Here is a 16,565-nt window from a genome sequence, read left to right as displayed (position 1 = left end):
GTGGTCAGAATACAAACCAATGAGTGAGAAATCTAATGCTCCACTCTTACTTTTATGATGGCGTGGGCTCTCCCCGTGACCTTGAGTCAATGATTTGACTGCCTCACAAAAACTCCGGGTATTCCATTTTCTGTTCCATCTGTTTACTGAGGAAGTATTTCTAGGACCAAAGGCAAGAAAAGACTTCAAAAGGTCATTTGGTTGAGTTGACCACTCCCAACCAAGGGATGTACTTCCATATTCTAGAGCACAAGTCAGCAAATTTCTACTACAAAGGGCAAGACAGTAAATATTTTAGGCTTTGAGGGCCATACGGTCTCTGTCACAACTACTCAATTCTGCTGTTTTAGCGCGAAAGCAGCCGTAGACAATACATAAATGAAAAAGCATGGCTCTGTTCCAATAACATTTATTTATGGACACTGAAATTTGAATTGCATATAATTTTAATATGTCAGAAAATATTATTCTTCTGATTTTTCTTAGCCATTTAAAAATGTAAAACATGTTCTTGGCCTGGGAGCTATAGAAAAGCAGGTGGTAGGCTGTAGTTTGCTGGTCCCTGCTCTAGCAGTCTGAATTGCATATCATGTTCAAAGATACCCATACAACGTGGTGCGCTTTCAAATCTTTAACAATTAGTTCCTCACCCCCAAAAAGGTATGTATGTTTTATTTAAATATATACAAAGATCTAGATCTAGATATATAGCTCTACTTATGTATATATTTAGATCAAGTTATGTACATATATGTGTGAAAGTTTATTATACATTTTGCCGATATACAGGAAGTATAGCAGAAATGTGCAAATAATAATTATACAACACTCTTCATTGTGAATTCCAGATAGTTAATTTATTCTCATAGAATGCTTCTGTTCCTGTTTGCTGAACTCTGCTATCCATACCTAACCTACGGTTGCAATTAACAAATAAGTGTAGCTCTAACTTTAATGTTGATTGACATTTTCACTTATATTAAGGAATACAATAAAAGAGAAAAAACCAAGATGTATCCTAGAACTTCGCTCTTTCATCAATGACATGAACACCTTCTTTGCTGGTATCAAATAATAGTTTTCAAAATATTTCCTCAATTGTGCTATTCACAATATGATTGGCTACAGGCTTGACACACTTTTAAGTTAAACCTAAGTCAGAGTTCTCCAGAAAAACAGAATAAGGTGTATGTGTTTGTGTGTGTGTGTGTGTGTGTTGTGTTGAGTATGTGTAGAGAGAGAGAGAGAAAGACAAGGACAGATTCATTTATTATGAAGAATTGGCTCACATGATTGATTATGCAGGCTAAGAAGTCCCAAGATCTGTAGTCCCCAAGCGGGAGACCCAGGAGAGCTAATGTGTACTTCCAAGCTGAGTCCAAAGGTCTGAAAACCAGGAAAACTGATGTTTCAGTTCAAATTTGAAGGCCAGAAAAGACCCATATCCCAGGTCAAGTAGACAGTTTAGAGGAGTTCCCTCTTACTCAGCTTTTTTGTTCTAGTCAGGCCTTCGACTGATTAGATGATGCCCACCCACGTGGGGGTTTACTTTGCATATCATTTTTCTGCTTTACTCAGTCTAGTGATTCAAATGTTAATCTCATCAAAAACACTCCCCCAGATATACCTAGAAAAATGTTTGACCAAATATGTGGGCACCCCATGGCTCACTCAAGTACACACATAAAATTAATCATCACAATCTGCAGTATTAACATTGTCTTCATCACTTTCTCAAGTCCAATCAACAAAACAATGAATCAAGCTCTGATTTGTAATGTTTGCTGAATTCCATGGTATAAATACCCCACCATGGCCAATTTCAAGCTACCAATGGGATGTCAGTGGATGTGAATTGAGAAGAGATGGGGAGTAGCACACCCTTATATAGTAGAGTTGGTCCTCCATATCCACAAGTTCTGCATCTGAGGATTCAACCAACTGCAGTTTTAAAATATTCAGAAAGGCCAGGCATGGTGCCTCATGCCTGTAACTCCAGCAGTTCGGGAGGCCGAGGCAGGCAGATCACTTGAGGTCAGGAGTTTGAGACCAGCCTGGCCAACATGCTGAAACCCTGTCTCTACCAAAAAATACAAAAATTAGCCAGGTGTGGTGGCACACGACTGTAGTCCTAGCTACTCAGGAGGCTGAGGTGGGAGAATTGCTGGAACCCAGGAGGCGGAGGTTGCAGTGACCGGAGATTTCACCACTACCCTCCAGCCTGAGCAACAGAATGAGACCGTCTCAAAAAAAATACAAATAAATAAATAAATATAAAAATAAGTGAAAAATAAAAATAAGTGGAAAATACAACAATATAGCAACTGGTTACATAGCATTTACATCATATTCGTTATTACAATATGATGATTTAAAGTATAAGGGGGATGTGAGTAGGTGATATTCAAATACTACGCCATCTTATCTAAGGGACTTGAGCATCTACAGCTTTTGGTATCTGCCAGGAGTCCTGGAACCAGTCCTCTGAGGATACTGTATCGCGGCCGCAAAAATGCAAAAGACATAAATAACCTCCAGAGTATAGATAACAGTTAAATGTAGTAAAACAATTAGAGTGTTGAGGGTATATTACCATTGTTTTCTAATATAATTTATTTGAGAGCTTATATAATTTAATGTTCAGTAGTGGATGTGTTTGACATCTGACTTGCAAAATTTCTGAAAATGTAATCATCAGCTCTGGGGAGTCGGTGGGAACTAGTGCCAGCATACCCCTAGAAGGGCGTTTTTTAAGCCCTGATGGAAATTCATCTGGTCCCCTACTGTCTTTGTGTAAAGCCCACCCAATTTTATTTTGGCCAAAGCTTATTGAAAATGAAAACAGAACCAACCTCACTGTTCTTCTTGGTATTATTTTTCTTTTAAAGTACTCAGATCTCCTTATACCCTTAGTGAATTACCACATTTACATATTTCAACCTGCAATAACAAGTCATAAAATTATCAGTCTGTGACATGGCAAAATGTAGGTGGAGGCAGTCAAGGGACTTGCCAGCACTTTCATGGGTCTGAATGACTCCCCAGCAAGGGCAGCTGCCTCTATACAGATGACCAGTCTGGATAATTCTGCCACAATATGTGAGAAATTCTGACAAAGCCAGAATTAGGGTTTGAGCCTGGCAGATAATTATAGTCATGGACATGGATACACAGCAAATCAGAGAAGAATGATCCCCTTGACTTTCAGTCTAGTGATTTACCTACCGTACCCACTCTGCTTCTAAGTAATGAGTTACTTAATGCTTGTCAAGTAATTATAAGTTGTAAATCACCAAATACAAGGCATCATTAATGTCCGTTTGAAACTGCACAGAGAAATTTTAGTAGGCAATATATGAGTCCCCCAGTGGAGCCAAGACTCCATGTCTGTACATTTTCTTGTCTCCTTTAAAAGAAAAAATCAGGTATGGCAAGATGTTTTAATAACCTCAGATGGTTGGGACCTCTGTTTTGAGTATGACCTATGGTAAGTGTTCCCAGCAATTTCTTTAATACCATGCTGGGGGGCAGTATGATCAAATTATTTATTAATATGTGGATCACAAATGAGTCTGAAAGCCTGAGTCACCACTACCCTTTCCCCCGCACCCTGCCATTTGGGATGGAATGGCATGGCTTTCCGAATAGAGGGGCAAGATTACAATTTAGTCAAAGGACATATACGTACCCTGCAGTACAGGCAATTAAAAAAAATAAAAGCTTAGTTATTGCTATACTAAGTAATCCATAAATGTCAAGGGCACTTGAAGGCAATGAAATTGTTAAAATTAAGGGGTGTTAGGGTGTATCTGTGATTGGGGTGAGGGAGTGGGACTTGTCTTTAATTTACAAACAAATTAGAAAAAATAAACATACTCAGCATTGCTATTGTAACTGGAAAGGCTTGAGCAAATTTAATCCAACTTCCCGGATAATACTTGATTAATCTCAGACTCGGGAGGAAAATCAAGGTAAGATAGGAGGTCTCCATCTGTACCGAGGGCAGGAGAACTTGGGGCTTCCAGTGCTCACAAAGGGCATCACATGACCCTTCCCAGGGGGATCACTTGCTCCGAGTTCCTGTGTCTCTCTTGGCTCCGGCTCCAAGTTCATGAGAAATCTGTCCCCATACCCATCCTTCTGAAGCTTCCAGCCTTTACCACCCGGACCTGGGCTGGAGTCCCACCCCCACCACAGCTCTTAAGACGGTACGAATAGGAGACCCAAATTTGAGATGTAGCTCAACCTTTGACCACTAGAGGTCTCCTGGAAAGCAATGACCCGTATAACCCGGTTTATCCTCCTTCAAACCAATAGACTTGTTGCACTAAGACTTGGCGAGCCTGCTCTGCTCAAGGCCTCCTTACTAATAACGCCACCCGCCCCCGCCGCTCACGATGGCGCCAGGCATAGAGGGGGATGGGACCAGGCGGTGGCTGACCCTCAGACAGTGCTGGTTCTTTACGAATCATTCTGCAGACTCCAGGGCTACCCCTTCGAATCCCACTTCTTGACCAAGCAAGAGCACGAGAGCGTTCCTAACTCGAGGTCCCCAGGTGGGCAGCGTGGAGCCCCACGGACTCCCAGCCACCAATAGACTGGGCAAGGGACCCACGTTCGGAATCACCTAGCATCAGGTCCGCCAACAGGCCAGGATCCACCCGCTCCTCGCTTCGTGCCCCTAATTCCCCGCCCCCATTACCCTCCTTCACTGCCTCCGTTTTGCCTCCGGATCGCAAAAGTGACCCGAGCTTTAACCGGTGGAAGGAGATCAGGGAACCATTCACTGTCCCTATTCTCATCCATGTGGTATTTTCTGGAGAAATTAGTGGCTTCTAGCTGGAAGAGGAAAGAAAAGGGGTGTGGGGTGGAGGGGGGGGCGGGTGGCTGAGGGGGAGCAACGAAGGAAACAGCCAGGTTGAATTCCCAGTCTTTTATCAAGCAATTCGCTCACCAATGAGAGAAAGCTGCAGTGGCAGATTCGAGCCACATGCGGTAGTGTGTAGCAATTAGTAGATAAAATGCTGACTAAAGTGCTAAAACATGAAGTATTATTGTAGCCAAGGTCAAAAATGCTTCAGTTGTCTTTTGCAATTTGGGGGAGGGGAGGCCCAGGGGTACGCAGAGAGGTTTGCATTTTCGAAATGGTCGCCTTCTTTCTTCAAACTGTACTTTTCCTTTTTTCTTTTCTTTTTTTTTATGATCCTGTTTATTATAGTCCAAGCTGCCTAATTATGTCACTGCTGGTTTTTGCAACTAACTTAATCCTCCTGATCCTTTATGAAGCGATTCGCAGACACTGAATAATGTCTACTGCTCTGCCATCCCCTTGAGGGGCAAGAATGATTTTTAATTTTTTACCTTGTAAATATACCAGATTAATTTAGAAAGTAGGATTTTTGGCTAGTAAAGCAGCAGGAATATAGGTATGTGGGTACAGGATTCTGTGTTTCAGTACAAGAAAGAGCCCAGAAATAGTGGGTCATATAAACATATACTACTCTCCCTACCACCTTTTATACACAGCAAGTTCCAACCACAAGCTTTTTTACAGATAAATAAAGCAGTTGCTTTCATGATTATAACTGTCCTGAATGGATTGTCTTCTTACAACATTCAATCTGTTTATGAGTATTTACTTTACATTAGCCCAGGGACCCTGCACTGCAGGAGTTTGCCTCTATTCCCCTGGGTGTCGGTGTCTCAAGTCTTACATCTGCTCTGTGATTGATGGAGCCTTGAATCCACGTTATTACTCTCTCACAAGCAGAAATCAAACAGGCTATTAACTACATTACTTCAAAGAACTGTTTCAATACAATCTCCTTATCTTAATTGAAACTTTCTTTGTGTGGATATTTGCTACACAGATAATTTACAGGTGCCTATCAAACATCACATTAAGGAAGAGGTAAAATTGAGGGATTTTTGGGGGGATGGGTAAACACTATTGTGATCTGTAATTTTAAAAGGCATTCACAGTATTCGTTCGATTTATTAGATTTATTATGTTCATGGGAGTGGGGGCAGTGCTGTAAAAAGAGGGGGAAAGATATCCCTGTAATTCTATTTTGAAATTTAGCATTCATCTGATTCCAAGGCTGCGGATGCTCAAAAATATTCAGACCTAGATCCCTGCAATTGTTAACATCTCAGAAACCTTATCAGAGAGATAAGGCACCGTGCATCCTAGTTCAGTGCCTACCTTGAAGAGCTGAAGAAACAGGGTTTCTAATTAGATGAAGTTCGTTACACACTTAAAGACTTACAGCACCAAAGATAGTAGAAGTTGCTTAGATGCTGTAAAGAGCTGTATAATTTTTTAAGAAAGAGATTTAAGATACAATTGAGGGATACCCTCAGGCATTCTGTTGAGGTTTCCTGCATAAATGCTGCTGCATTGGTCATACAGGAAACTGACTCAGAGTAGATCTCAAATACGATCTTGTCAAAATACTGCAACTCAAGTTTTTTAATATAGGATTTCTTGAACTGCATGTATATATTTACGCTAACAGGACAGAGACTAACAGAAGCCTTAGGCATGTCTATTTTTAAAAAAGACATGTAAAATCCCCCTCAGTCAAGTCCATTCTCATATGTTAAAAATGAACAAAATGGGCGATTCTAATCAAACGTCTGCAGTATGCATTATAAAGTTAAAAAGAGAGAGAGAAAGCGCAAGAGAGCTGTAATTTCTCTTTGTAACCCATGTTTATAAAATAGAAAGATCAGATGAAATTTCAAGAGATAATTAAAGAGTGATGTGCAAGTCATAATTTGGCTAATGTAAAAGATTGGAGACTGAATTGTAGTCCTCCATCGTGCAGAGTTGTGATATTACTTTAAATTATTAAAATAGTTTTCGACAGCTTTCAGAATACCGGTTCTTTGGCATGGGCTTTTATTATTTATTGTAATTGGAGGATCTGCCATTTTCTTTCGTTTATCTCTGTGTGTATAGAAAGGAGATAGATTTTGCCTTTTATTACTTCCCCATGTTCTGAATCAAAAATGTGGTTTAGATAATGTTAAGTGCCCTAATTCTTACTGCAGCGGACGCAGACCTTATGAAAAGGCATAAAAATATACACAGAGGGTCTTTCCACCTCAAGTCACTGAATATGAGGCATTTGTGCTCTGCCGGGTGTATTAACTTCAGCCATGTGAATATAATTTTCATTAAAGTAATCCTGTTTCAACTAGATGCTGTGACTTGAGGTGAAACGTTGCGAAAGCGTTAAAAATAGCTTACTAGTAATTTCAACATCCTGTAATTTTATCACAGATCAAGTTTCAACTGTCATACTATACAGACCTTATTCCCCATATAGTACATGTTTACTTTTTTAGCATGCCAGACCCACTTTGGAAAGATTGGTGCCAATATAATAAAAGCTGGAGGGGGGTGTGCTGGAAGGAGTGGGAGGAGAGCGGGGAAGGGGGTGGGGGAACGTGGGGGAAGCGAGTACACCATTTTAAATCAACACTGCTAAAATGCAATCTAGCCTGGCGGAGGACCGGCAGCTGGGTCGGAGCGAGCGAGGGCTTTGCAGACTCTGCCTGTTCCTTGTTCTGTCGCTCTTAAGTTTCTCTGTGTTTGCATAATAGCCGTGCATGCAAACCTCGCAATGCTCCAGGGCTCCAGAACAATAAATATACACATTTAAAGCCTTTATTGTCTTACGGTTCATGCCCCCGGTTTTCAACAGCTTAATTTCTGGTTGTATTTAACTAGTTTGCAAATGGATTTTTTCAGTTTCAAACTATTATTGAGGAAGCTCCCCTCCCTTTTTTGGCGGGGGAGGGGATGGGGGTGGGGTAGGAGTCGGTATATTATTCCTGTAGCGCTGGGTTATATAAACACATTATCATTTGAGAGCGCCCTTGGCGTCCATCAGCATTGTAAACACGTACTAGTGTATATACTTCAAAATTAAAGAATGCACACGCAGAACCAGGAGCCTGAATTCATATTCTGAGCAGACTCGCTGCTCGCATTTATTGATTTATCATGCATCGTTTATTGTTCCAGTCCCTAAATGCAGTCGCTGTCCGTTCAATATTGTTTGCAAAATCCTAAGATGTGTGTGCACTGCTCACTTGTCTCTTTTTTTTTTTGCTGAGTATTTTTTTGCGAAGCGAACAAATGCATTAATATTTATATGTTTATATAATCGATAACCCACTTTTCCCTTCCATGTAAATAGGCATCAAAAGATAATTTAACAGATTAGTTCTCGAAAACATGGCAGTGAGGAAGCGTAATTTAACTATCAAACAAATCTACATGTCTAATAACAGCAAATCTGCTAAGGAGCATTAGAAAGAGGAGCAGCGCCCCGGAATCTCTGCAGGAAATGTTCTTTATATTAGACATATACAAGCAGGTCCTGTCAGATGCACAGCGGAGCTCGCTAGCCCTCCTCTCCTCCAAAAATCTCATCAGATAATATCCCTAGACAGGGGCGGTTAGAGAGAGAGGAATCACATCTCCACACAGTTTTTGGGTGCTTTTTATTTTTACAAATCTTTCTATGTGTTTTTTGCCTTGATCCATCCTCTTCCCGCCGAGATCGTACGGCGCCTTTCTCTCGATTATGAATTTGATCAATCCATATTTGGAAGAAAACCCACATAGTTTTTTCAGGAGCTGAAAATTGAGTCGTTATAGAAATATTAGGACATATTTTCAATCATTTCGGTGCCCAAAGGGAGGCAAGAGCTCAGTTTTATATTGAGACATTACGCCGGCTGAAGGCAGAGAATGCGTTTCCCTGCCAGGACCTGATGCAATCCATTCAAGCCAACAAGTTTGGAGAGAATGTTGAGTTCAATCAATTCAGAACGTCGAGATGGAGCCCAACTCACTCCAGGTATTTCGCTCTCCTCCGCTCCTCCGATCCCGGCACCCCCCGGCACCCCCCAACCCCCTAGCTCACCCACACCTCTGCACCCACCCACACCCCCTACAAACTTTTCACCAAACTTTTACCCTCTGCATCCCCCAAAATCATTTTTATTGTTTAAAAAAATCCCTGCACTGATCATACATACATAATGTAATTTTACCGCCTCAGATGGGGAGGTGGGAGAAGTGGCGGTGGGGGGCCCTGAGTTTTTTTTTTTTTTTTTTTTTTAGGGAGGCAAAAAATTTGTGGGCGCTATTATTTTTCCACCCAGCGTTATATCTGTTGGGTCGTCTGTATTAAGAGAGTGGATGTGTGTGTAAATGTGTCTGGGAATAGATGTTTGTGCTCTGATGGCTACATTATTTATTTGGTGTTTTTTTCCCCCCCTGCAGTGGGTCGGCTCACCGTGTGGCTTGCACGGACCTTACATTTTCTACAAGGCTTTTCAATTCCACCTTGAAGGCAAACCAAGAATTTTGTCCCTTGGCGACTTTTTCTTTGTAAGATGTACGCCAAAGGATCCGATTTGCATAGCGGAGCTCCAGCTGTTGTGGGAAGAGAGGACCAGCCGGCAACTTTTATCCAGCTCTAAACTTTATTTCCTCCCAGAAGACACTCCCCAGGGCAGAAATAGCGACCATGGCGAGGTGGTAAACCTGTCTGTCCCTCTCTGCTTTCTTTATTATTTTCCCCCCTAGTAATGCTTATTACAGGGCAAGCTTGAAAATACTGTATTCACTTCTGCAGGCGAGCAGGATCGACTCCTTTTTTAAAGGGGTAGCGCCACTAGCTGGGGCTCGAGCATTTTGCCATTGTCAGAGTTTGGCTGTCAGCTTTACAAAGAGGATCCAACTGCTGATTTTAGTCAAGATCAAATAACTTGTTCGAGAAGCGTTTTGTTCAAGGATGTGTGTGTGTGTGCGCGTGTGTGTGTGTGTGTGTTCATTTGCTCTCCTGCTATTGCCTCTTGAACATCACATCCTTTTTATATTTTTTGCCTTTTGAAAATTTACCTTCGTGTCTGGCTTGGTCGTGTCTGGGTGGATTTCTTTCGGTGGGTTTCGATATTGTTCTCTCTCTTTTTTTTAAGTAAGTATTTGATATGTTTAAGAGGGCGGAAATTACGAAATGGAGGCAGAATGAGATCAAAAGCTATTGAGTTGGCAAAGACGTGTTGAATAAAGTGATAAATGACAGGTACTGGAATAATACATTCAAATAACTTGCAGATCTGCCCGGGCGGATTTCAAAGCGGTGGTGTAACAGGCACAAACACGTTAAGCATTAACAACTATCTCTCGCCCCCTCCCCCTCCCCCCGGACAAGCCATTTGATGTTCTAGTTTGCAATTACTCCACGCAAAGTGGACGTCTTCCTGCGCGATCTTTGGGGGTGTGTGGGACGGGGGCGGGGGAGGGGAGGGCAGAGGGGTGTGTGCTCGCCCACTGGCCCTGCGGGTCCAGCGTTCTTCGTGCCCAGACGGCGCTCCAGGGGAGGGCGGGGAGGGACAGAGCCTCCCCGGCACGTTTCTGGGCGGCCCCGGGGGCGCTCGCCGCGCTCCCGGGAGGACGCCGGAGGTGAGCCCGCTGTCACTGGGCGCCGGGGCGGCCGCCTCCCTTCGGCTCTGTCATTTCATGTGTGACCGCAGTTCTGCGGGCTCCCCTCGTCAGCTGACCGACCTCAGCGCCGTGGTACCTACCGGGGGAACTATTTTGGGGAGTCTGTGCCCACGGCGCAGCGGGGAGGGAGGGCGCACGGCCGCCTGGCGAGGCTTTGTGTTGCCAAAGCGAGAGCAGGGTAATCAAACAGACTTTTGAGGGCAGCTAGTGCTGTGCCAGGCTCTCGAGCTTTCGAGGTAGGTGTAAGGATCTAAGGATCTTTTTGTTAAATGAATGGTTTCCCGTTTAACTCATCCCGGGGCTCGGAGCTGCCAGTCCTTCCAGAATTCCTTGGTCTGGTGGAGTTGATAGTACTTTTGGCATTGCCAGTTCACTCCCTCTCCCCAGGATCGAATTACTCGTCAGTGGTCTATGCCGGTTAATTACTGGAGTTCGTCGAAATGTTCGCCCTCGAATCTGCCTTTTCGGAAATAAGCCCCTCCCACCTCCCCGCTCACCTCCCCCCTCCACCCTCCCTGGCCACCTTTGGTTTTTAAATGTTCATATTTCCCGACGTCCGCCTGCAATTTTAAAAAGGTGTTGTTTGGAAATACTGTGAAAAATCCTGCAACCTACCAACAGGTTGAGCTCTTTACCCCTCCCAAGGTCTGGCTCGGCCCCCTCCCCCGACCCAACTTTCCTGCGCAGCTGTCTTCCTCCCCCTCCCCCTCCCCCTCCCGATTTCTTATTATTTGCTTTTCAAATTTATTACTTCAACATGGCCTGTGATCTGGAAAAGGGAAGGATTAAATATCCAGAAAAGAACTTGTGCCTAATAGACTTCTGACTAAGTCCAGGAGGAAATTATTCAGTGTTTTATGGGATATTTTGTGGTCACTCTTTTTCTGGGGGGAGGGATTGAAATTGGGATATTTTTTAAAGACCCTGAGTTGACGCCACTTGGTCCAGTTTTAATTTTTGTTGATGTAATTAAATGGTGAATTCTGATTTAAGAATAAAGGCTATGTTTGCCAAACGTTGCATCTGCTGGAAGTGTTGACAGTGAATAGATATATTTTTAAATACACGATTTCTTTTTAATTGTTCATTATGGGGAATTGAAAGGGAACCATTGTAATGATCTCTGCATTTCCTCACTGCTATATGAGCCATACCTGAGAAAATCAATCTTGCCATTTAAAAGTAAACTCTGGGGGTTTGCAGAGGGAGATGGCTCTATTTATAATCCTCAGCTGCATATACATCGTCTAATATTATGCATGATTTGTTTTTTAATGCTAACACGGCTGGTAATTAGCTGTATGATTATACTTGTATATTTCATTAGGACTTTGGCTGATGTCATTGTGAATTATTCAGCCATATTAAAACAATTTTCAATTGAGATAATGACACGCCTCAAAATTATGCAAATGCAGGCTGCATTGTGCAAAATTATTATGACAAATGTAAAGCAGGTAGAAAGTTTCCCAATGCAGATCGGTTTTCCACCCTGGTGATGTCATTTCCCCCCTGGCCTAAGTTAGTCATTCATTAGCAGACTAGCAGCAGCAGTCTCCTCTGGAGGAGAGCCTTACAGAAACCAGCATTTACTGCTGGCACCTAGAGGGGGCAACAGGGCCCTCTCATTAAGAAATTTGCTTTGTTTTCACTTACTCCATTAACTTGTTTATATACATTTAAATGATTTTTATTATTGATTTTAAATAGTTTTGAATGATGCATTTGCCATTTGCAATATGTAACTGAAAGAGAAAGGTTTCTTGGTGATATGCACTGTTACTTGGAGAAAATGTTCAGCACATTTAATCAGCCAGTACAGTTTATTTTAAGTAACCAAATGGAGGTTAATAATTTCTTGATTGAGCTGACATCAGCATCCATTTCGAAAGGACAGCCAGGACTCAGTATGCTTTTTTTGGTTTAAGAGAATCATTCTGCCTTTTTATGATTTCTTGAAATGTAAAGACGTCAGTTCTAAAAGCAGAAAAATGATCATTGTGCAGATTAGAAATAGCGTCCCTGTGTGGTTTGCTGTGATTTGCAGAGGGGTTTTTTTTTTTTTTGGAATATTTTCTCATGATTTTTGTAATAATTGTGGGAGGCTTGATAAGGCAGGACTTTGTACACCCATTTTACAGATGAGGACATAGACTTGGAAAGGTTATGTGGTTCGTCAAAGGTCACCAGGCTAGAACCCAGGCTTTCTTGAAATTCAGGGTTATCTTTTCTCCCCAGTGAAACCTACCCTTGAAAGCAGAGCTTGAACGCATCATATTATATTCTAGAAGTGTGTACTAATGTGGACAGTCCCTCAGACATTTTAGAATTGTAACTAGTTAATCAGGTTTGCTAAAGGTCACCAGATGTCTAGGTAGCAAAACTATCCTTATCCTATAAAGTTAAGCTAATTCTAATCAGTGGTATATAATGATAGCAGTTATATTTTAATAGTTATTAATGATCATTAACAATTTACTATTCATTTTAATGATAATGGTGATGATTTATATGCTTATATACACCAATGCCTTCATATATAATATTTCCAGTGTTGGCAACTGGTGTTGAGGAAAAGCAGTCAAGAAAGTCACATTTTGATTCTGCAGCTTGCGATTTGCTTAATCTTGAACAACTGTTAAGTACTTGGAGCCTCAGTTTCTTCAGCTGCAAAATGGGAACAAAGTAGGGATGACTATAGATTGTTGGTGAAGATCAAGAGGATTTATAGGCAAAAGAGCTTTATATACTGTAAAGTGCTTAAAGAGAAAAGAATTATGATTATAGTGACCTTTGTTCTAGATATTCTTAACTTTATAAGCAATAAATAACTTTTGTGTCTATGTGGAGGTTCTTGGACCTAAAAATGATACCATCTTAAATTATCATGAAAATGAATAGCAGGGCCATGTGCAAGGAGTTAAGTGTCTTTAGTAATTACTTACAATTGCCACATTCAGCCAGTAGCTCTTCAGAGGAGGAAAATGGCAAAGTAGGTGGGTAATTGGTTCTGTTACTGGATAACTTGTGATTACATTCATTTTCCAATTGCCAAGTGCTTAATCCACTGGCAGTATACCCTCTTAAAATGGGTGGATATGCAAGCTTGGATTTCAGCCTGACCAGCCATCGCTGGGATTTTACAAGAAGGTTTGCTGGTCACCTCCAACTGTGCATGTGGATGGCTAAGCCAATGATGTCCAGGAGTCAAGATCAGGCATACCTGGTGTTACAGATTCTAGCATGCATTCAGGATTTCTAAAAGTGATTTGGTCATCATCAGCCTCACTGCTGAATTAAAAAATGCTAACAATCCATGTTCTGGGGCCCCTATTGAAATCTACTTAAATAGAATATCTAGAGTTGGGTCCAGGAGTCTGAATTTTAAATATTTAAACAGTCTCAGTCTAGCTGTGTGATCTCGGGCAAGTTCTAAACTCTCTGTGCCTCCGTTTTCTCATCTGTGAAGTGGAAATACAGTCCTTATTTCCTAGGATTATTTTAAGGATTACATAAGTTAATATATGTAAAATGCATATACCCACAGTTGACACATAGTAGATACTTCAGTAATGGTTGACTGTTGTTGTTATCATTAATATTAGCGTTATTCTCACTGAGGTTTGAAACCACTACCACGGAGCTTACTGAAGAAAGTTTTTCTGTGTGAGGGAATGGCACCTAGGTTAGTTTGCTAGGACACGTGGGCTTCCAAGTCCTACCAAACCAGGCTATCTTTCATCTCTATGTTGGCTTTAGCTGTGTCACCAAAATAAAAACTGTCTTAAGGATTTACATTTTACTGCAGAAGTAAGCTGTCAACTGGATCAGCAGGATTTTTTTTTTTTTTTCAAAAGATTACCTGATTTGATCATATCTGAAGTTAGGCAGACACATTCTGCAATCTAGAAGGTGCTGGATTGGTCGTGCTCTTCTTTTTGGATAGCTCCTCAGTCTTGGTCTATAACCATAAGGTAATTTTTTAGAGATTTCTGATACCTCTTAAATGATCACACTGGCCTTTGACAATTGCTTTAACTTTTTTAAGCCTCAGTTTCTTCCTCTGTAAAATAGATTTAATGATCACAACTGTGCTGGGAATCAGAGATAATAATGAAAAGGGTCTGGAATCTAGCATAGTACCTACACATGAGAGTTCAATGAATAATGGTTGCACTTATAATAGTTATTATTTATTTTTAGTAATCATCTTAAGCTAAGAAAAGGAATTATCTTTACTTTCTACCAAGCAGGTCTTGTAGAACAAAGATAAGATGTAAAGAATTGCCTGGAGAGAAATTACTGGACTGTGACAAGGGTCACCCAAATAAGGCCTGAAGGCCAAATCTGGCCCACTGTCTGTTTTTGTGAATAAAGTTTTATTGGAATGTGGCCATGCTAATTTGTTTAAGGCTGCTCTCAGGCTCCAACAGCAGAGTTGAGTTCTTTTGACAGTTACCAGATGGCTGGCAAAGTGGAAATATTTACTATCTGGGTTTCTATAGAAAAACTTTGCTGACCCCTGGCCTATGCAGTTGATCTGCCAGAACGTAGATGATGTGTACCTGTTTTTCTTTCTTACTTGAGTTTTGGCCAGGAACCAGTAATATCAGAAATATAAGAAACTTAAGTAATATAAGAAATTGTACATTAATATTATATCATTAACGTTTACATATCCAATCCAGTTTCACCATTGATTCTAGGACATTAAAATTTGAGAATGAGTGAAATAATATTAAATTATATTTTGTATGGTTAAGATCGAAACTTTAGCCAATATTAGTATTGTCTATCTTGAGTTAATAAAAAACTACTCCTGAAGTTCTATGTGCTCACTACTCTGCTAGGTGAAGAGATGGATGCAAAATGGTTTGTGATGTGACCCGTTTTCTGAACAAATTTATCAATCTTGAGAAGGAGATGAGATCAACATGTCTAAAAATGTAAAAGCAGTATGACACACAACATGTCAGTAAATTGTGCTGATAATACATGTAATAGGCGTCCAAAGGAAGGCTCCCAACCATCATGTTTTTTGGAAAAAGAATTCATTAAATTTCTCAGGTGTTGATTGAAGACCTACTGTGTGCTGGAACTTGGATACAAGAGATTAAGAAGAATGGTTTCGGCAGGATGCGGTGGCTCACGCCTGTAATCCCAGCACTTTGGGAGGCTGAGGCAGGCAGATCACGAGGTCAGGAGATCGAGACCATCCTGGCTAACACGATGAAACCCCGTCTCTACTAAAAATACAAAAAAAATTAGCCAGGTGTGGTGGCAGGTGCCTGTAGTCCCAGCTACTCGGGAGGCTGAGGCAGGAGAATGGAGTGAACCCGGGAGGCGGAGCTTGCAGTGAGCCCAGATCAGGCCACCGCACTCCAGCCTGGGTGACAGAGCAAGACTCCGTCTCAAAAAAAAAAAAATAGAAGGGGCCTCTGCTCTCAAGGAGATCCCAGACTGCCTTTGTAGACAGACAGTAATCACAGAAAAGCCATCAGACTCTTTCCATCTGGGTTCCTTAGTTTGAGTTGAGATGAACTGAGATCATTATTTGTTTGTAGCATTTCTTAATCTTTCTGGAAATTAGAAAATACTGTCTTCATCTTTGAATTCTCACTCCCTGGACACATATTTGTAGAGCACCTATTATGTGCCAGATCCTATTCTAGGCCCTGGGGATACAGCATGAACGAGACAGACAAAAATCACTGCTCCCAGGGAGCGTATAGTCCAGCGGTTGGTTGTAACCTCTTGTGCACTTTATAGTTATCTGTGTTCTTTTCCTTTACCTTGTCGCCTGACCCTAGGCTCCCCCCACCATAGTGCTGTTCTCAGGAGCAGGCAGTTGTGCCTTATTCACCTATGGGTCCTCTGCAATATTTAGTGCTATTCAGTGAGTATTTTTTGAGTGACTGCACCACATAATTAAAGTGCCTTCTTGCACACAGTCTACCTTTTTAAAGCTTTACCCAGTTTCTTTCTGGCAGATGACCAGTGACCAGTCATCCACATGTGGGCCAGATCCAGGACC

The 16,565-nt window shown here is 41.5% G+C and overlaps 1 protein-coding gene across 1 annotated transcript in view; it reads left to right on the top strand.

Annotated features, from left to right (window-relative positions):
• Positions 1-8,130: 8,130 nt before the first annotated feature.
• The window catches only part of ARID5B (AT rich interactive domain 5B (MRF1-like)), a 197,674-nt gene continuing 189,239 nt past the window's right edge, over positions 8,131-16,565 (top strand). Inside the window, exons 1-2 of the mRNA XM_011944118.1 lie at positions 8,131-8,876; positions 9,305-9,559. Coding sequence (XP_011799508.1) covers positions 8,856-8,876; positions 9,305-9,559 — 276 coding nt within the window. The 5' untranslated portion in view covers positions 8,131-8,855. The remainder of the gene's footprint in view (positions 8,877-9,304; positions 9,560-16,565) is intronic.

The sequence above is a fragment of the Colobus angolensis genome, unplaced genomic scaffold, assembly GCF_000951035.1.
Source record: "Colobus angolensis palliatus isolate OR3802 unplaced genomic scaffold, Cang.pa_1.0 Scaffold226, whole genome shotgun sequence".
NCBI lineage: Eukaryota > Metazoa > Chordata > Mammalia > Primates > Cercopithecidae > Colobus > Colobus angolensis.
This window is presented reverse-complemented; position numbering and strand designations above follow the sequence as displayed.